The 21068-nt window shown below is 44.0% G+C and overlaps 1 protein-coding gene across 2 annotated transcripts in view; it reads right to left on the reverse strand.

The window, feature by feature from the left end:
* Nucleotides 1–21068, reverse strand: part of LOC124550610 (probable 4-coumarate--CoA ligase 1) — a 565543-nt gene that overhangs the window by 151076 nt on the left and 393399 nt on the right. For both annotated transcript variants that reach the window (XR_006967727.1, XM_047125329.1), the window contains exon 3: nt 6640–6984. Coding sequence is in view for 1 of the 2 variants with exons in the window: in XM_047125329.1 (XP_046981285.1) it covers nt 6640–6984 (345 nt within the window). In the remaining variant the exon portion in view is untranslated. The remainder of the gene's footprint in view (nt 1–6639; nt 6985–21068) is intronic.

A 21068-nucleotide genomic window follows, 5' to 3' on the forward strand; every position in this document is an offset into this window, starting at 1 on the left:
GGCCCACGACATCGTCAGCTACGATTGCAGTGGCCAGCGGAGCGTCGAGATTGGACTGTGGATCGATGGAGACGTGTCGCCTCGTCGGACGAGTCACGTTTCAGCCACACTTGGTCGATGGTCGGCTCGACAAAAGCCGTTATCCACGCGAACGGCGGTTACAAATGTGCACCGTGCCAACGACGCAGGTTTGTGGGGGCAGTATCATGCAATGGGAGACATCCTGCTGCTTGTCGTTTTAGGGCGCACAACTACAGTGGTCATTAGCGCCTATACTAAGTTATGAATCCACTGCGAGGCACAAGGTTAAAACAGCAACTAAAACGGACAACACATGAACAGGCAAAGGATTAAAAGAAAACAGCATAATCGAATGTCCTTAGACAGGTTTGTCAAGTGGATAGAACTAAGAACGCGAGCAGCTGCTCCTGGGTCATCCGCTAAAATGTCATCCAGAGTACATGGCAGGCACACTAAGATCAATGCGAACAGAACGTTAAAATGTGGCGTACCGTCAGCAATTGCCTACATGGGCAGAACGGCGCCGGCGCAGCCGTCAGCAGATGGCGATGGCTGAACCGGCAATGTCCAAACCGTAACCGGGCCAAAACGACCTCCTCCCGCCGAGAAGGGCGTCCAAGCCGTGGGGAGAGGTTTCAAGGCCCGAAGCTTGTTTTCAGTAAGTGTAGGTCAATCGGCATGCCACAGCGATAAAATGCGCTGACAAATGACCCTGCTAAAATCAGATGAAGGCACACAACAAGAAGCTGTCCGGGGCTGGAGGACCGCAGCCTTGGCCGCGCCATCTGCAGCTACGTTCCCAGGGATACCGACATGACCAGGAACCCACATAAAGCTAACCGGAGAACTGTCGTCCACCAGCTGCTGAAGAGAGCGTTGGATCCGGTGCACGAAAGGGTGAACCGGGTACGGATCACTGAGGCTCTGGATGGCGCTCAGAGAATCAGACAAGATGACATAAGCAGAATGTCGGTGGCGGTGGATGTGAAGAACAGCCTGGTAGAGGGCAAATAGCTCAGCTGTGAAGACCGAACAGTGGCCATGGAGCCGGTATTTGAAACTGTATGCCCCGACAATAAAAGAACACCCGACACCGTCATTGGTCTTAGAGCCATCTGTATAAATAAAGATCGTATTAATACACTTCGAACAAAGTTCGATAAACCATGAGTGGTATACCGTAGCTTGGGTAACCTCCTTTGGGAGCGAGCTGAGGTCAAGGTGAACGCGAACCTGAGCCTGGAGCCACGGTGGCGTTTGGCTCTCGCCCACTCGAAAGGTTGCAGGGAGTGAAAAATCAAGGTGCTGAAGGAGGCGACGAAAGGGAGATCCAGGGGGTAGCAGGGCAGATACATACAACCCGTATTGACGGTCGAGACAGTCGTCAAAAAAGAAACGACAAGACGGGTGGTCGGGCATTGACAATAGCCGACAGGCATACTGACAAAGCAGTATACCGGGACGGTAGGTTAGTGGCAATTCACCGGCTTCAGCATGAAGACTCACGACGGGACTAGTATAGAACGCTCCGATCGCAAGACGTAACCCCCGATGTTGTATGGAGTTGAGGCAGCGTAAGATGGACGGCCGTGCAGAGGAGTATACAAAGCTCCCATAATCCAGCTTTGAGCGGACAATCGACCGATATAGGCGAAGTAGGACGGTTCGATCCGCTCCCCACGACGTACCGCTGAGAACGCGGAGGACATTTAGAGAACGGGTATAACGGGCAGCCAAAAATGAGACATGTGGGGACCAGCTAAGTTTCCTGTCAAATGTAAGACCTAAAAATTTTGCTGTCTCCACGAATGGGAGAGCAACGGGACCAAGATGTAAGGACGGTGGGAGAAACTCTTTGTAGCGCCAGAAGTTAATACATACCGTCTTCTCGGCAGAAAAATGGAAGCCATTGGCGACATGGGAACTGTGGTAGTAGTCGAAGACACGCTGACAGCTGCTAACCACCTACATCCCTTCATGCTTGATGTCTTCCCCAGTGGCTGCCATATTTCAGCAGTGTAACTTTCCATGTCTGAAAGCCAGAACCGTGCTACGGAGGTTTGAGGAGCATGATAGTGTACTCACGTTGGTGTCTTGGCTACAAAATTCGCTTGATGTGAATCCAATCGAACCCATTTGGGTCACTATCAGGCACCATCAGTACGTACACTAATCAACAGCCCACTGATTAAGGAAATTACGTGACTTGCGTGTGGACATTTGGTGCGACATACCTCCACAAACCTACCAGCAAATTGTCTAATCCATGACGCCCAGAATCGGTGACATATAGTCTTCAAAAGATGGACCACCAAGTCATTAAACGGGTGATCATCATGTTCGGCTCGTACGTGTAGTGTGCTCTGACATTACGCATTACCACGAAGGACGCGATCTATTGACAAACAGCCAAATATCGTTCTTGTGAAACACGAATAGCCCTTTATTCTCACGGAGTAATGAGTGCTGTCAACAGGGGATGTCAAACTCATTCCGTATTTTTAGATCTTCAGAAGGCTTTTGACACCATTCCTCACAGCCACTTCTAATCAAACTGCATACCTCTGGAGTATTGTCTCACTTATACGATTGTATTCGTGATTTACTGTCAAGAAGGTCACAGTAACTGACGGAAAGTCATCGAGCAAAACAATAGTGCTATCTGGCGTTCCCCAATAGCTCTCAGCTATTCGTAATCTATATAAATGATTTAGGAGACAATCTGAGCAGGTTTCTTAGATTGCTTGCAGATTATCCTGTAATTTATCGTCAAGTAAAATCATCAGAAGATGTGTCCGCCTCTGGTAGCTGAGTGGTGAGTGTTTCGGACTGTCACACCTAACGGCCCGGGTTCGATTCCCTTCTGGGTCGGAGATTTTCTCCACTCAGGGACTGGGTGTTGTATTGTCCTGATCATCGTCATTTCATTCCCATCGACACGCAAGGCGCCACAGTGGCGTCAACCTGAAAGAATTGCGGCAGGCGAACGGTCTACCCGACGGGAGGCCCTAGCCACACAGCATTTCCATTTCCATCAGAAGATTAGAACCCATTGCAAAATTATTTAAATAAGATATCTGTTTGGTGTGAAAAGTGGCAATTGACTCCAAATAATTAAACGTGTGAGGTGATACAAATGACTGATAAAAAGGCTTTCTTTTCCTTTTCATGTAATGTTAAACACTGATCCTTGCCAAATTGCGTGATTCTAGGTCAACGGGATGTACTCTGCAGATTTTGATGAGTGAGTTTCCGACTGTCAAATTATGTGACATAAATGGGCGTACATTTTGATTTCATTGACTTAGAAGCTTACGTTTTTTACATCACTTAAGGGACCGTAGGTTTTAGAATGCAACATCAATTTCAACTCGATTCTTCTACCCGTTCCTGAGAGAAGCTAAATTTCAGTTACACGTTAAATCACACAAATTTAAAGGCTGTCAATTAAACTAAATACTTAGGGCTTACAATCACGAATAACTCAAAGTGGAACGATTGTTGTTGTTGTTGTTGTTGTTGTTGTGGTCTTCAGTCCTGAGACTGGTTTGATGCAGGTCTCCATTCTACTCTATCCTGTGCAAGCTTCTTCATCTCCCAGTACTTACTGGAACCTACATCCTTCTGAATCTGCTTAGTGTATTCATCTCTTGGTCTCCCTCCACGATTTTTACCCTCCACACTGCCGTCCAATGCTAAATTGGTGATCCCTCAGAACATGTCCTACCAACCGATCCCTTCTTCTAGTCAAGTTGTGCCACAAACTTCTCTTTTCCACAATCGTATTCAATACCTCCTCATTAGTTATATGATCTACCCATCTAATCTTCAGCATTCTTCTGTAGCACCACATTTCGAAAGCTTCTATTCTCTTCTTGTCCAAACTAGTTATCGTCCATGTTTCACTTCCATACATGGCTACGCTCCATACAAATACTTTCAGAAACGACTTCCTGACACTTAAATCCAAACTCGATGTTAACAAATTTCTCTTCTTCAGAAACCCTTTTCTTGCCATTGCCAGTCTACATTTTATATCCTCTCTACTTCGACCATCATCAATTATTTTGCTCCCCAAATAGCAAAACTCCTTTACTACTTTAAGTCTCTCATTTCCTAATCTAATTCCCTCAGCATCACCCGACGTAATTCGACTACATTCCATTATCCTCATTTTGCTTTTGTTGATGTTCATCTTATATCCTCCTTTCAAGACACTATCCATTCCGTTCAACTGCTCTTCCAACTCCTTTGCTGTCTCTGACAGAAATACAATGTCATCGGCAAACCTCAAAGTTTTTATTTCTTCTCCATGGATTTTAATACCTACTCCGAATTTTTCTTTTGTTTCCTTCACTGCTTGCTCAATATACAGATTGAATGACACCAGGGAGAGGCTACAACCCTGTGGAACGATTACATACATAATTTCCGCCCCCAGTAGTTGAGTGGTCAGCGTGACAGAATGTCAGTCCTAAGGGGACAGGTTCGATTCCCGGCTGGGTCGAAGGTTTTCGCCGCTCAGGGACTAGGTGTTATTTTGTCTTAATCATCATCATTTCATCCCCATCTACGCGCAAGTCGCCGATATGGCGTCAAATCGCCTGTCTACCCGACAGGAGGCCCTAGTCACATGACAAGGCACATATATACTGTGGTGGGGAAAGCAAACCAAAGACTGCGTTTTTGTGGCCACGTGGCACTACCGAGACACCCTGTAGCGTGCATTTCACTGACCCTAAACCACAGCCATTTGTGACTCGGTGTAGTGTCAAGCGACAGAGGGCAGGGTGAAGATCTGTTGTATTTTCTGATGAAAGCCAGCTCTGGCTTGGTGCCAGTGATGGCTGTGTGCTGGTTAGGAGACCAGCTCACTGCCTGCAATGATCCTGTCTGCATGCTAGACACACTGGACCTACACCTGGAGTTACGGTCTGAGGTGTGATTTCGTCTGGCAACAGGAGCACTCTCGCGGTTATCCTACGCAACCTGACTGCAAATTTGTACGTCAATCTGGTGATTCGACTTGCTGTGCTTCTACTCGCAAACAGCATTCCAGGGGGTGTTTTCCAACTGGATAACGCTCGCCCACATACCGCTGTTGTAACCCAGCACGCTCTGCAATGTGTCGATATATCGATCACAGACAGGTCATCGTTGGACGACAACTCGTGTGTCATCCAGAACCGGCATTAACCTTCCCTGTCTCGACTGCCCGAGTGCGACAAGCGTCGAACTTCTTCCATAAACTGACATCTAGCACACGTACAACACAATGCATACACATTTGTATGCTCACATTCAACATTCTCACAGTGACACTGGTTATTAATGTTCCAGCATTTCACATTTGCCACGGCTTACTTCGTGCTCAAATTAACCTGTAATATTGCAACTTTAATCACCTAAATGTGTTACCGAGACAAATGTATTCCGAAATTTCATTACTGTATATTAATAACGAGCGTACGGCATCGGTGGCCAAGAGACCCATCACAGGGCGGTTCGGCTGCCGCTCCACAAGTTCTTTAACGCCACTACGGCGACTTGAGAGTGAACGAGGATGAAATGATGACGAAAGACACACAAAACCCAGTCATCTGGAGGCAGAGAAAATCCCTGACCACGCCGAGAATCGAACCTGGGACCCCGTGCGTGGGAAGCGAGAATGGTACCGCAAGACCGCGAGTTGCAGACACTGTATATTGATTATTATTTTTTAAAGTAATTTTTTGTTGGCACCCACCTTCATGGAGAGTAATGATCATTGTAATTAAAATAAGAGAAATCAGAGCTCACACGGAAAGCTTTAAGTCTTCGCCATTCCTGCACGCCGTTTGAGGGTGGGCCGGTAGAGAGATAGCTCCAAGGAGGTTCCGTGAACCTTCTGCCAGGAACATGAGTGTGTGGATTTCAAAGTTAAATTGTGTTAACATGCCTCAGCAATGCCTCTGCGACATGTATGGCGTCGTCACTGGCGGCAATTAATTGGGGGTCCCAATGTGTTAATTTCACCTGTGATGTACAAGCAGTATTTGGAGGCAGTACATGGCTGACACTGGCTATTGTTTGGGGCAATCATGCAGACTATGGTGGCCTTGAAGCTTTTCCAGATGCCAATATTATTGCTTGGAAGACTTGGAGTACTGCTGAGTCTACAGGACTGTTGGCTAGACAGCCTTATGGTACATGGGTTCCCAGCATGTCATTCACTTTGTCTACCAGGAAGAAGAGGAAATTAAATGCTGATGAATATCTGTTTATTTGGGCCAAAGTTGGAAATGGCAATTGTAAAATAAAGATCAACGGTGACTGTATGTTGTATTGTAGACAATAAACTTCCTTATCCCCTTTCCTTATCTTTGCCTTTTTAAAAAAATAATCACGATTTACTTTCTGACATGTGTTGGACTTGGTTTCGCGCTAGGCATCGCGTGACCTTGAACTGCATGTAATGTCTCTGACTTTGAGTATTTTATCTGTGGCGCTCAAGCTCTTTGGCCAACATGGCAGCCGCCAGGCGAACTGCCATCTTGTCACGGACCTTAGTTTTACTAGGTGTGCGGATATTATTGATCAAATAGTGAAGAAGTACAGAAGCAGTGTGACTGAGCTGACCTGTTGTGGGCTGGAAGAAGAGCAGCCTGGGGTGGTTGAACATCTGCAGGTTGGCGACCAGGTTGTAGTGGGAGAGGCAGACGCCCTTGGGCAGGCCGGTGGTGCCGCTGGAGTATGGCAGCACTGCGAGCTGTTGGGGCTTCCCCGGCGGCGGCAGCGCCACGGGGGAGGCCCGCGACAGCAGGCGGCTCCAGTTGTGCGCGCCGGGCGCGCCGCCGTCCACCACGATGGTGCCGCGGAAGCGCGGGCCCAGCTGCTGGCGCACCTCCTCCAGGGGCACCAGCCGCGAGAACGTCGTCACCAGGCAGCGCACGCCGCTGTCCCGGAACTGCCGGCACACCTCCTCTGCAACACACCGCGCAGCGCGTGCTGCTAGGGTTGCCAACTCTACCACACTCTACGGGGATTCCCACATTCTTCTGAATGTGGGCTACACAGATTAACAGTTAAACCTGCCACAGATTTTTTTAAGTCCCTCTACTGGACGATCTTTGTAACATCGATTAATCGATATGGCTAAATCTCGATTGATGACGGTCATTACAACAACGATTAGTCGATATGGCGCTCTAATATAGATTAGATTAGATTAGTACTTGTTCCATAGATCATGAATACGACACTTTGCAATGATGTGGAACATGCCAGGTTAATAAAAGGTGTCTATACAAGATATTACATTACACAAAATATTACATGACACTCAATATTTTTAATTTTTTTGTGGGGTTTGGGGAAATTACCCACTTACTATATCCAAAAATTCATCTAATTAGTAGAAGGAGTTGCCATTAAGAAATTCTTTTAATTTCCTTTTAAATGCTATATGGCTATCTGTCAGACTTTTGATGCTATTAGGTAAGTGACCAAAGACTTTTGTGGCAGCATAATTTACCCCCTTGATAAATAATCAGCATTGGCAGCCGAAGACTTCCGGCATAAGAAGTCAGCCTCATTCTGCCAACGGCCTTGTCAAAGACGGCGGAGGAGTGGAAAGAGGTTCAGGGCACTCTCTTGTCCCAGGGGTGGGAAATTGCCCCTAAAGGCGGAAGAATCAGCAATGATCAACGACATGAGGATGCAGAAGGCAATGGAAACCACTGCATTAAGGACACGTAACACGTATCCACAGGACATGTGGCCTGTAATTGAAGAAGTGTCATGATGATCTCCCCATTGGCAAAAGATTCCGGAATAGACCCCCATTCGGATCTCCAGGAGGGGACTGCCAAGGGGGAGGTTACCATGAGAAAAAGATTGAATAATCAACGAAAGGATAACGTTCTACGAGTCGGGACGTGGAATGTCAGAAGCTTGAATGTGGTAGGGAAACTAGAAAATCTGAAAAGGGAAATGCAAAGGCTCAATCTAAATATAGTAGGGGTCAGTGAAGTGTAGTGGAAGGAAGACAAGGATTTCTGGTCAAATGAGTATTGGGTAATATCAACAGCAGCAGAAAATGGTATAACAGGTGTAGGATTCGTTATGAATAGGAAGGTAGGGCAGAGGCTGTGTTACTGTGAACAGTTCAGTGACTGGGTTGTTCTAATCAGAATCAACAGCAGACCAACACCGACAACGGTAGTTCAGGTATACATGCCGACGTCGCAAGCTGAAGATGAACAGATAGAGAAAGTGTATGAGGATATTGAAAGGGTAATGCAGTATGTAAAGGGGGACGAAAATCTAGTAGTCATGGGCGACTGGAATGCAGTTGTAGGGGAAGGAGTAGAAGAAAAGGTTACAGGAGAATATGGGCTTGGGACAAGGAATGAAAGAGGAGAATGACTAATTGAGTTCTGTAACAAGTTTCAGCTAGTAATAGCGAATAACCTGTTCAAGAATCACAAGAGGAGGAGGTATACTTGGAAAAGGCAGGGAGATACGGGAAGATTTCAATTAGATTACATCATGGTCAGACAGAGATTCCGAAATCAGATACTGGATTGTAAGGCGTACCCAGGAGCAGATATAGACTCAGATCACAATATAGTAGTGATGAAGAGTAGGCTGAAGTTCAAGAAGTCAGGAAGAATCAATACGCAAAGAAGTGGGATACGGAAGTACTAAGGAATGACGAGATACGCTTGAAGTTCTCTAACGCTACAGCAATAAGGAATAGCGCAGTAGGCAGTACAGTTGAAGACGAATTGACATCTCTAAAAAGGACCATCACAGAAGTTGGGAAGGAAAACATAGGTACAAAGAAGGTAGCTGCGAAGAAACCATGGGTAACAGAAGAAATACTTCAGTTGATTGATAAAAGGAGGAAGTACAAACATGTTCCGGGAAAATCAGGAATACAGAAATACAAGTCGCTGAGGAATGAAATAAATAGGAAGTGCAGGGAAGCTAAGACGAAATGGCTGCAGGAAAAATGTGAAGACATCGCGAAAGATATGATTGTCGGAAGGACAGACTCAGCATACAGGAAAGTCAAAACAACCTTTGGTGACGTTAAAAGCAACGGTGGTAACATTAAGAGTGCAACGGGAATTCCACTGTTAAATGCAGAGGAGAGAGCAGATATGCGGAAAGAATACATTGAAAGCCTCTATGAGGGTGAAGATTTGTCTGATGTGATAGAAGAAGAAACAGGAGTCGATTTAGAAGAGATAGGGGATCCAGTTTTAGAATCGAAATTTAAAAGAGCTTTGGAGGACTTACGGTCGAATAAGGCAGAAGGGATAGATAACATTCCATCAGAATTTCTAAAATCATTGGGGGAAGTGGCAACAAAACGACTATTCACGTTGGTGTGTAGAATATATGAGTCTGGCGATATACCATCTGACTTTCGGAAAAGCATCATCCACACAATTCCGAAGACGGCAAGAGCTGACAAGTGCGAGAATTATCGCACAATCAGCTTAACAGCCCATGCATCGAATCTGCTTACAAGAATAATATACAGAAGAATGGAAAAGAAAATTGAGAATGCGCTAGGTGACGATCAGTTTCGCTTTAGGAAAAGTAAAGGGACGAGAGAGGCAATTCTGACGTTACGGCTAATAATGGAAGCAAGGCTAATGAAAAATCGAGACACTTTCATAGGATTTGTCGACCTGGAAAAAGAGTTCGACAATATAAAATGGTGCAAGCTGTTCGAGATTCTGAAAAAAAAGTAGGGGTCATTTACAATATGTACAACAACCAAGAGTGAATAATAAGAGTGGACGATCAAGAACGAAGGGCTCGTATTAAGAAGGGTGTAAGACAAGGCTGTAGCCTTTCGCCCCTACTCTTCAATCTGTACATCGAGGAAGCAATGATGGAAATAAAAGAAAGGTTCAGGAGTGGAATTAAAATACAAGGCGAAAGGATATCAATGATACGATTCGCTGATGACATTGCTATCCTGAGTGAAAGTGAAGAAGAATTAAATGATCTGCTGAACGGAATAAACAGTCTAATGAGTACACAGTGTGGTTTGAGAGTAAATCGGAGAAAGACGAAGGTAATGAGAAGTGGTAGAAATGAGAACAGCGAGAAACTTAACATCAGGATTGATGGTCACGAAGTCAATGAAGTTAAGGAATTAATAACCAATAACGGACGGAGCAAGGAGGACATCAAAAGCAGACTCGCTATGGCAAAAAAGGCATTTCTGGCCAAGCGAAGTCTACTAATATCAAATACCGGCCTTAATTTGAGTAAGAAATTTCTGAGGATATACGTCTGGAGTACAGCATTGTATGGTAGTGAAACATGGACTGTGGGAATACCGGAACAGAAGAGAATCGAAGCATTTGAGATGTGGTGCTATAGACGAATGTTGAAAATTAGGTGGACTGATAAGGTAAGGAATGAGGAGGTTCTATGCAGAATCGGAGAGGAAAGGAATATGTGGAAAACACTGATAAGGAGAAGGGACAGGATGATAGGCCATCTGCTAAGACATGAGGGAATGACTTCCATGGTACTAGAGGGAGCTGTAGAGGGCAAAAACTGTAGAGGAAGACAGAGATTGGGATATGTCAAGCAAATAATTGAGGACGTAGGTTGCAAGTGCTACTCTGAGATAAAGAGGTTAGCACAGGAAAGGAATTCGTGGCGGGCCGCATCAAACCAGTCAGTAGACTGATGACAAAAAAAAAAAAAAAAAAAAAAAAAAAAAAAAAAAAAAAAAAAAAAAAAAAAATAATAATAATAATAATAATAATAATACCCCCTTCTGAGCCAAAATTAGATTGAACCTTGAGTAGTGAAGGTCATCCTTTCATAGTGAAATTGGCTTCTGTATTTTGAATTCATTTGGATTGTTAATAACAAATTTCATCAGTGAATATATATATTGTGAGGCTACAGTGAAGATCTCTAGCTCTTTAAATAAGCGTCTGCAGGATGATCTTGGATGAGCTCCAGCAATTATTCTGATTACACGCTTGTGTGCAATGAATACTCTTTTACTCAATGATGTGTTACCCCAGAATATGATGCCATACGAAAGCAGAGAATGAAAATAGGCATTGTAAGCTAATGTACCCAGATGTATATCTCGAAAATTTGCAATGACCCTAATAGCATAAGTAGCTGAACTCAAACGTTTCAGCAGATCCTTAGTGTGTTTTTTCCAGTTCAACCCCTCATCAATGCATACGCCTAGAGATTTTGAATATTCTATCTTAGCTACCGGTTTTTGATCGAAGTCTATATTTATTAATGGTGTCATTCCATTTACTGTGTGGAACTGTATATACTGTGTTTTTCTAAAGTTTAATGAGAGCCCATTAGCAGAGAACCACTTAAGGAGTTTCTGAAAAACATCATTTACAATTTCACCAGTTAATTCTTGTCTGTTGGGTGTGATAGCTATACCTGTATCATCGGCAAAAAGTAACAGCTTTGCATCTTCGTGAATATAGAATGGCAAGTCATTAATATATATTAAGAACGGCAGAGGACCCAAGACCGAACCTTGCAGCATTCCATTCTTGATTGTTCCCCAGTTTGAGAAATCACCAGTTTTTTGCATATTATGTGAACTGTTTATGTCAACTTTCTGCACTCTTCCAGTTAGGTATGATTTAAACCATTTGAACACTGTCCCATTCATACCGGAGTACTTGAGTTTATCTAGAAGTATTCCATGATTTACACAATCAAAAGCCTTTGCTAGATCACAGAAAATCGCAACGAGTGACTTCCGGTTACTCAGAGCATATAATATTTCATTAGTGAAAGTATATATAGCATTTTCCGTTGAAAAACCCTTGTGGAAACCAAACTGACATTTTGTTAAAACTGTATTTTTACTACATCGATATGAAGTGAATACAAAACAATGTTTAACACGGTATTGTGTGGCGAGTCATGTTGCCATTTTCTTGCTAGAATAAGGTCGTATTAGCTTTCGTTCTACTGGATCAGAATAACACAGCACCGCTGAACCCAAAACTCCAGCTAAAAAAGAGAGGAAAATTCTTCGAGGGGCGTAAGTAATGCAACACCCTTTTTTTCCTGAAAGCAGGTTGGTTTATTCAGCATTCCAATACACCATACTACTCCCCACTCTTTTGGCTAAAGAAAACTATTTTTCAACATAATCTCCGTTCAATGGGACAGCCTTACGCCACCTAACTGGGACAACTTGTGTGCTCTGATGCTACCACTCTATTAGTCGACATCGGAGCATCGGCAACCTCCCCACCATCCACGTACTGTTCCCCATGGACTGCATCCTTCATTATAGACAGATGGAAGCCGAAAGGTGCTGTATGGTGGATGAGGAAGTCGGTCCACCAAAGTTTTGTGAGCTCCCCTCGGGTGTGCAGACTAGCGTGAGACCTTGCATTGTCATGCAGAAGGAAAAATTAGCTTCCATTCTTGTGGCGACGAACATGCTGACGCCAGAACGAGATTTCCACTCCGCATCAAAGTGTGCGCTGATATCAAACTTCCTGTCAGATTAAAACTGTGTGCCAGACCGAGACTCGAACTCGGGACCTTGCCGTTTGCGGGCAAGTGCTCTACCGTCTGATCTACCCGAGCACAACTCACGATCCGTCCTCACAGCTTCAATTCTGCCAGCAACTCGTCTCCTACCTTCCAAACTTCTTCCAGGACTGCTAGTTCTGCAGGGTTCGCAGAAGAGCTTCTGTGAAATTTGTAAGCTAGGAGACGTGGTGCTGGCAGAATTGAAGCTGTGAGGATGGGTCGTGAATCGTGTTTGGGTAACTCAGATGGTAGAGCACTTGCCCGTGAAAGGCAAAGGTCCCGAGTTCGAGTTTCGGTCTGGTACACAGTTTTAATCTGACAGGAAGTTTCATATCAGTGCACACTCCGCTGCAGAGTGAAAATCTCATTCTGAAAACATCCTTCAGACTTTGGCTAAGCCATTTCTCCGCAATATCATTTCTTCTAGGAGTGTCAGTTCTGCAGGGTATGCAGAAGAGCTTCTGTGAAGTTTGGGAGGTGGGAGACGAGGTGCTGGCAGAATTAAAGCTGTGAGGACGTGTCGTGAGTCGTGCTTGGGTAGCTCAGACGGTACAGCACTTGCCCGCGAAAGGCAAAGATCCTGAGTTAGAGTCTCGGTCCAGCTTACAATTTTAATCTGCCAGGAAGTTTCATGCTGAAGCCGTTTATTCAACTTCCTGAAGGTAGCACAGTAGGCTTCAGGGTTGATTGTAGCAACATGAGGGGTGACGCCAAACAGAGTAACTCCTTCCCAGTGCCAGAAGAAGACTGTCGCCATCACTTTACCGACTGAGGGTGCAGCTTCAAACTTTTTCTTCAGAAGAGCGAAATGACGCCACTCCGTGGGTCACTGTTTTGTTTCTCTTTCGAATTGATCAACCCATGTTTCATTGCCTGTGCTATCAGCCTCATAACGCGCAACCAATTCCGCACAGAGAGTCCTTTGTCGGTCTTTATGGCCGATTGCTAGGCGGCGAAGAACTCAGCGGTCACACACCTCTGAGTATCCTAACTGGTGGACGAGGGCGTCAGCACTACCAACAGAGACGTCCAGTTCAGCAGCGGTGTGTATGAGTGTGACCCATCGATCACGTCGAATGAGAGTGTCCGCACGTTCCAACATTGCAGAAGTCGCAGGCACGCGGGAAATCGGATAGGTTTGCGCGACGTCGTTGCGCTCATGACAGACGGCTCGCTCAATGAGTCACCGTGCTTTTGTTCAGGTTTCCGTAGACATTCAGCAAGCGCCTGTGCATATCGGCGATGATCTGGTTTTCCTTCAAAAGAAACTCGATGATGGCTTTCTCCTTGGAACGCACCTCAGTTACAGACGCCATTTTGAACACTAATTATAGTGCTGCCACCTATCGGAACTTCAGGAAACGACATAGTCTGAACCGGGAATATTCCAAGATGTCCTGCAATAATTTACGCATTTTTTCAACCGAAATTGACCGAGAAAAAAATGTGTTGCATTACTTCCTGACAAATCGGAAGAAATGGGAAGAAACCCATTTACGGGTTAATCTAGTCGAAAGTAAAAATTATTAATCGTGCTGCTCCCTTCTCAACTGTGAATTCAGCTTGATGGCACTACAGACTGTCAGCGGCCCTGCAAAACAGAAGGACACAAAAGCAGAGTCGGGAGAATTAACACTAATTCTAAGGTATCCAGCTATTTTCAGTGCCAAAGTGGTAGTCCTACTAGTGGTGAATTCGACAAAGCTGCAGTAGGTGAGCTGTTGGTGGTGTTCCATGCAGTGAGACACAGCGTTAGTTGTGGCAGCATACACTGTGCAAATAAACTTGCAAAGAGTGTGTTTGTGGGTTCAGATGTGGCCAAAAAAAAAAAAAATGCACTGTGGTGGGACGAAAAATGTGCTAGCGCCAAGAAGTGTAAGTGGTTTCCTAGATATGCTTGATGATCCAGAGCAGTGTACGACCTTTTCTTCCGTGACTTAATGTACATCGAATTATAAGAAACGGAAAATGTTCCCTGTGGTAATCACGTACCGTACTTCGAACCTCTTTTTGACATCAGAAATAAACTATTAGATTTTGTGGACAAAGCGGATGAGAGTGCTACTGGTTTTCATGCTATGATAAAAAAGAGTCTTGAATCTCATTCATTAAATGAAAATAACGTTTCGTCTTATAGTGCAGATGATACCAGTGTAAATTATGCCAAAAATAAATCCGTGATGAAATTGTTAGGTAGGATAATAACAAAATATTTGAAACAAGCTGCACAAATCACATAATCCATAATGACATTAAATGTGCCTCAAATCTCTAACATATATAAATAAAAATTATAGTTGTTAAGGTTTATGGACACTTTTCTGTGTCAGCAAAACACAGAGAAGAATTAAGACTTTTAAAAAAAATTTATTGGTACTGAATGGTGCGAAATGTTAAGGCATACGCCTAATAGGTGTCTTGATAGACTAAAACGAAATGGGAGCCAATAATAAGTTATTTTCAAAGCACGAAGAATCATCTAAAGCTTTGAAACTATTTTAGTGATGACAATCCAGAAAAAAATTTTAATTCTTGAAGCGTATCTTCATTTTTTTTCTGATGTTGGGAACATACTTTTAGAAACCTGAGAGTATCTAGAGATTTCAGATTTAACGTAAATTGAGCCCTGTAATGCTACTGAAGCCCAGTTAAAGAAAATTTTACAAATTGGAAGAAAATTAAAAATAATCTTGTTGAATTCTGTGATACCTCTGATATTTACAGTGTAAAAATTTTAACATTTCTTTCTACAGTTCAATCTTTGCTCCAACTGTCCTTAAAGAATTCCGTTAATTTTAATGATTTTAGTACATTCTCACTCATATTCAGCTAAGCATAAACGGGGATAATCAATATGATGAATTCTGTTCTTTAGAAAATACAGGCTGTAGCACACTGGAGAAGTGGGCAGAGGAGCCCAGGAGATAAACAAGATTCTTGGTTTTGTTCTCAGTCTGCTCACTCAAAAAGAATTTTTTCTTAGATGAACAGTAAATGGTCTGATGATATGAACTATCGTAATTTAAATGAAATGAAAGATGAATGACAAATAAGTGTTAATTTTGGTTTGAGATGTGGAGAATTTGTCAAATTTGAAAAGAATGATCGCAGACTTCAGGCTGCTGTCAAAAATGTAAGAAAATGTAGTTTTAAGTAACAAAAACTGTAGACCTGCAGTCAGTAATTGTTACGATGAAGTTTTTCGGTTGGTTGATCCAACAAACTTGTTACAAGATTTTGAAAAAATACATTAGGACTATTTACTATTTTTTAAATTTTTGTCAGGTTTAAGTCTCCCTTATTTTGACAAAAAAAAATTTGGCAACCCTACGTAGTGCGCGGTTGGCCCTCAAAATTATCACTGTGGCTTTGGACCTGCGGTCATAAGATGACAGCGAAACAGTGACGAGAGAGCAGAAACGTGTGCATTTAAACTGACTACTCCGAACTAATACCAGTCACGCTAAAGAGAGCTGTTTTTCTCTGCGCCATCAGTCTTCTGATTGGTCTGACACAATCCACTACTTGTGTTACAATCTCTTCATATGGGGGCAGCAGTCACACCCAGCGTCCTCCCCTGTTCGTTGGATGTATTCCAGTTGATAGGAGTCTGTTTCAGCACCCTTTCTCTTATAGATTAATTTGCTTCATCTAGGTTAACGATTGCTTTTCTGCTACTTGCTTAACATACACTGAGGCGACAAAAGTCACGGGACAGCGATATACGCATATACAGATGGCGGTAGTGTCGATATAAAAGGGCAGTGAATTGACCGATCTGACATTTGTATTCAGATGATTCATGTGAAAAATTTCCGACGAGATTATGGTCACACGACTGAAGTTAACAGACTCTGATCGCGGAATTGTAGTTGGAGCTAGCGGCATGCGACATTCGATTTCAGAAATCGATAGGGAGTTCAATATTCCAAAATACACAGTGTCAAGAGTGTGACAAGAATACCAAATTTCAGGCGTTAACCTCTCACCAGGCGAAATATCCTCAGACTTCAAGAAGAATATAATAATTCCAATCCCAAGGAAAGCAGGCGTTGACAGATGTGAAAATTACTGAAGTATCAGTTTAATAAGTCATAGCTGCAAAATACTAACGCGAATTCTTTACAGACGAATGGTAAAACTGGTAGAAGCCGACCTCGGGGAAGATCAGTTTGGATTTCGTAGAAATGTTGGAACACGTGAGGCAATACTGACCCTACGACTTATCTTAGAAGCTAGATTAAGGAAAGGCAAATCTACGTTTCTAGCACTTGTAGACTTAGAGAAAGCTTTTGACAATGTTGACTGGAATACTCTCTTTCAAATTCTGAAGGTGGCAGGGGTAAAATACAGGGAGCGAAAGGCTATTTACAATTTATACAGAAACCAGATGGCAGTTATAAGAGTCGAGGGACGTGAAAGGGAAGCAGTGGTTGGGAAGGGAGTGAGACAGGGTTGTAGCCTCTCCCCGATGCTATTCGATCTGTATATTGAGCAAGCAGCAAAGGAAACAAAAGAAAAGTTCGGAGTAGGTATTGAAATCCATGGAGAAGAAATTAAAAGTTTGAGGTTCGCCGATGACATTGTAATTCTGTCAGAGACAGCAAAGGACTTGGAAGAGAACGGAATGGACAGTGTCTTGAGAGGAGGGTATAAGATGAACATCAACAAAAGCAAAACAAGGATAATGGAATGTAGTTGAATTAAGTCGGGTGATGCTGAGGGAATTAGATTAGGAAATGAGACACTTAAGGTAGTAAACGAGTTTTGCTATTTGGGGAGCAAAATAACTGATGACGGTCGAAGTAGAGAGGATATAAAATGTAGACTGGCAATGGCAAGGAAAGAGTTTCTTAAGAAGAGAAATTTGTTAACATAGAGTATTGATTTAAGTGTCAGGAAGTCGTTTCTGAAAGTACAGGGTTATTACAAATGATTGAAGCGATTTCACAGCTCTACAATATATTATTTGAGATATTTTCACAATGCTTTGCACACGCATACAAAAACTCAAAAGTTTTTTTAGGCATTCACAAATGTTCGATATGTGCCCCTTTAGTGATTCGGCAGACATCAAGCCGATAATCAAGTTCCTCCCACACTCGGTGCAGCATGTCCCCATCAATGAGTTCGAAAGCATTGTTGATGCGAGCTCGCAGTTCTGGCACGTTTCTTGGTAGAGGAGGTTTAAACACTGAATCTTTCACATCACTATGTGTGAAACTTGCCCGCACGCGTTCAACCATTTCTTCGCTCACTGCAGGCCGACCCGTTGATTTCCCCTTACAGAGGCATCCAGAAGCTTTAAACTGCGCATACCATCGCCGAATGGAGCTAGCAGTTGGTGGATCTTTGTTGAACTTCGTCCTGAAGTGTCGTTGCACTGTTATGACTGACTGATATGAGTGCATTTCAAGCACGACATACGCTTTCTCGGCTCGTGTCGCCATTTTGTCTCACTGCGCTCTCGAGCGCTCTGGCGGCAGAAACCTGAAGTGCGGCTTCAGCCGAACAAAACTTTATGAGTTTTTCTACGTATCTGTAGTGTGTCGTGACCATATGTCAATGAATGGAGCTACAGTGAATTTATGAAATCGCTTCAATCATTTGTAATAGCCCTGTATTTGTATGTGTAGCCATGTATGGAAGTGAAACGTGGACGATAATTAGTTTGGACAAGAAGAGAATAGAAGCTTTCGAAATGTGGTGCTACAGAACAATTCTGAAGATTAGATGGGTAGATCACATAACTAATGTGGAGGTATTGAATACAATTGAGGAGAAGAGGAGGCTGTGGCACAACTTGACTGGAAGAAGGGACCGGTTGGTAGGACATGTTCTGAGGCATCAAGGGATCACAAATTTAGCATTGGAGGGCAGCATGGAGCGTAAAAATCGTAGAGGGAGACCAAGAGATGAATACACTAAGCAGATTCAGAAGGATGTAGGTTGCAGTAGGTAGCACAGGATAGAGTAGCATGGAGAGCTGCATCAAACCAGTCTCAGGAGTGAAGACCACAACAACAACACCTCTCACCAGAGAGAACGCAGTGGCCAACGGACTACACTTGGCGACCGACAACAGCGGCGTTTCGGTAGAGATATCAGTGCTGACAGACAAGTAACTCTGTGTGAAATAACTGTTGAGACCAATGTGGGACGTACGGCGAACGTGTCCGTTATGACAGCGCGGCGAAATCTGGCTTTAGTGGGGTACGGCAGCAGACGACCGACGCGAGTGCCTTTGCTTTACAGTATGACATGGCCTGCAGCGTCGGTCGTCGGCTTGAGACCATACCGGTTGGACCGTAGACGACTGGAAAACCGTGGCCTGGTACAGAGTAGCTACAGGAACACTCTTCTGAGTTTAAACACACCCTCTGGGCACCTGACTCCCCAGACATGAAATTTATTGAGCGCATCTGGGATGCCTTGCAACGTGCTGTTCAGAAGATATCTCCACCCCGTCGTACTCTCACGGATTTATGGACACCCTGGGGGATTCGTGGTGTCAATTCCCTCCAGCACTACTACAGACATTAGTAGAGTCCATGCCACGTCGTGTTGAGGCACTTCTACGTGCTCGCGGGGGACCTTACGCGATATTAGGCAGGTGTACTAGTTTCTTTGGCTCTTCAGTGTATCGTCTGCACTATTGTGAGCGTGGAGTTGATCTGCTATTCTGTTATTCTGCGCAACGGATTAATCTGAGATGTACCCTTTTCCCTGTGGCTCCTGCAAGATGCAATTTCCACCCCCACACTACTACAGAAGTCCGACAGACGCTCCTAACGTTCTAAAGAGAAATGCCTGAAAAACTTTCAGCAATAAATATCTTCTGGAGTCGTCCGCTGTAAGGAAATGACACAAAAATTCACAACATTTCTTACGTAAATAGTGGCGCACTTGGGTACTGGAGAAGTGCTAGTTAGTGTATGAAAAACATGAAACTAACGAAAATTGTTATTTATTTTGCAAAAATTCTGAGAAATCACAATGGCACTTTTAGTTATGAATTGAACAAGTTATATCCTGGTTCTTTTCGGAATGTGATGTTACCTCTCAAGGATAGGACTCGCTAATGAAATTTCTATACAAAATTTAAGATTGTTATTGACTTGGCCGAATGGCTGAGAGGCACACCTACTCAACTTGAATAATTATCCTTTAGAATGTTGCTAGGTCCGGTCGAGGCTGTCGCGTGTGAAATGCAGTGAAATGTACTGTTGTGCAGGAAATATGGGGCTCGCAAGAGCTGTAGCGCACAATACCGTAAGCTGCGATGACTGCTGTCTGCGCCGCTCGCTGCTGACAAATAAGATGACTCTCGTTCTATCTGGATTGACCTTCGCCAATCAAACTCTCCCTACGCCTTGATGAAGTTAAGGATTCCTATTCACTCCTAGTCTAATGGTGTGGTACACCGGTCTGATAACCAGTCCACCACGATGCCACTCAAAAATTCGCTCACAGGCATTTAACTATAATTCTGTCCATTCACACCGCACAATAAGTGTGTCCGCCAACACAGTGAACGACATTTAATGGCAAGGGCTCAATATAGAGTCGCACTTAGATTCGCTCTCGACAGAGGTGCTCTCCCAGTGAAGTACTGAGGAGAGACTTGTTCCTCGCTCCAAGAGAGACAACGGAGCGGCGCCTCTCCACGCCAGACGTGAAGGAGTATATCTTTTGGTCTCTCCCATTACTCCTTCAGTTCAAGGCGTCAGAAATATCGACTGCCAATCGCCATTGCTCTTCTAAAATTGGAAGAATGACGTTTTGTTTACGGCGACCAATCCGGAAATCTGTAGTATCGGTGTTTGGCTTTTGCTGTCTTCCTGTGAAAATCTCTGAAACTGCATGCTATGTGTAAAGAATGCGTAGGTTAGATGCTCCCACACAATGTAGCGGAATTAGCTTTTAAGCCAAACATAGGGTCGTTCCCCCTTTCACTCGGGCACAGGCTGTCTGCTCCATCGGCGGCCGAGGTTGACTCGTCCTCTGAAGGGACCGGCCTCCCGGTGTGTGGTCTGCCTCTCTCGAACTAAAAGCTCCTGTGACCTTTGTATCTGGAATGTATGTGTGTATGCCAGCCTCGAGTATTTCAACCCCGGTGCGCACTTGTTATTTGCATATCGTTTACATGAATCCATACAACATTGACTTTATCTTATCAAGTTAGGGTTCGAATGAAGCTTCTTGATGTGCGGAATATGATTGTGAGGGCGGAATATGTAAGCAATGAAGGTCAGGAGACCGCGACGTCTTACACTATGACAGGCAGGTCGGCGTTACACCCACAGCGATTGTAGCCTGACTGTAAGGGATATGTGTACCAAGTTTGACTGACATGGATTCAGTGGTTTGCGTCGTGATGCTTTCATAAAACAAAAAAATGATTTGTTATATTTGCTTTCCGAGTAAAGGGACAACCAGTGTGGTATTGGTGTCGTTTAGCAGAGCGGCAAGTAGGTTTTGTTACTTGGCAG

The sequence above is a fragment of the Schistocerca americana genome, chromosome 9 (assembly GCF_021461395.2).
Source record: "Schistocerca americana isolate TAMUIC-IGC-003095 chromosome 9, iqSchAmer2.1, whole genome shotgun sequence".
NCBI lineage: Eukaryota > Metazoa > Arthropoda > Insecta > Orthoptera > Acrididae > Schistocerca > Schistocerca americana.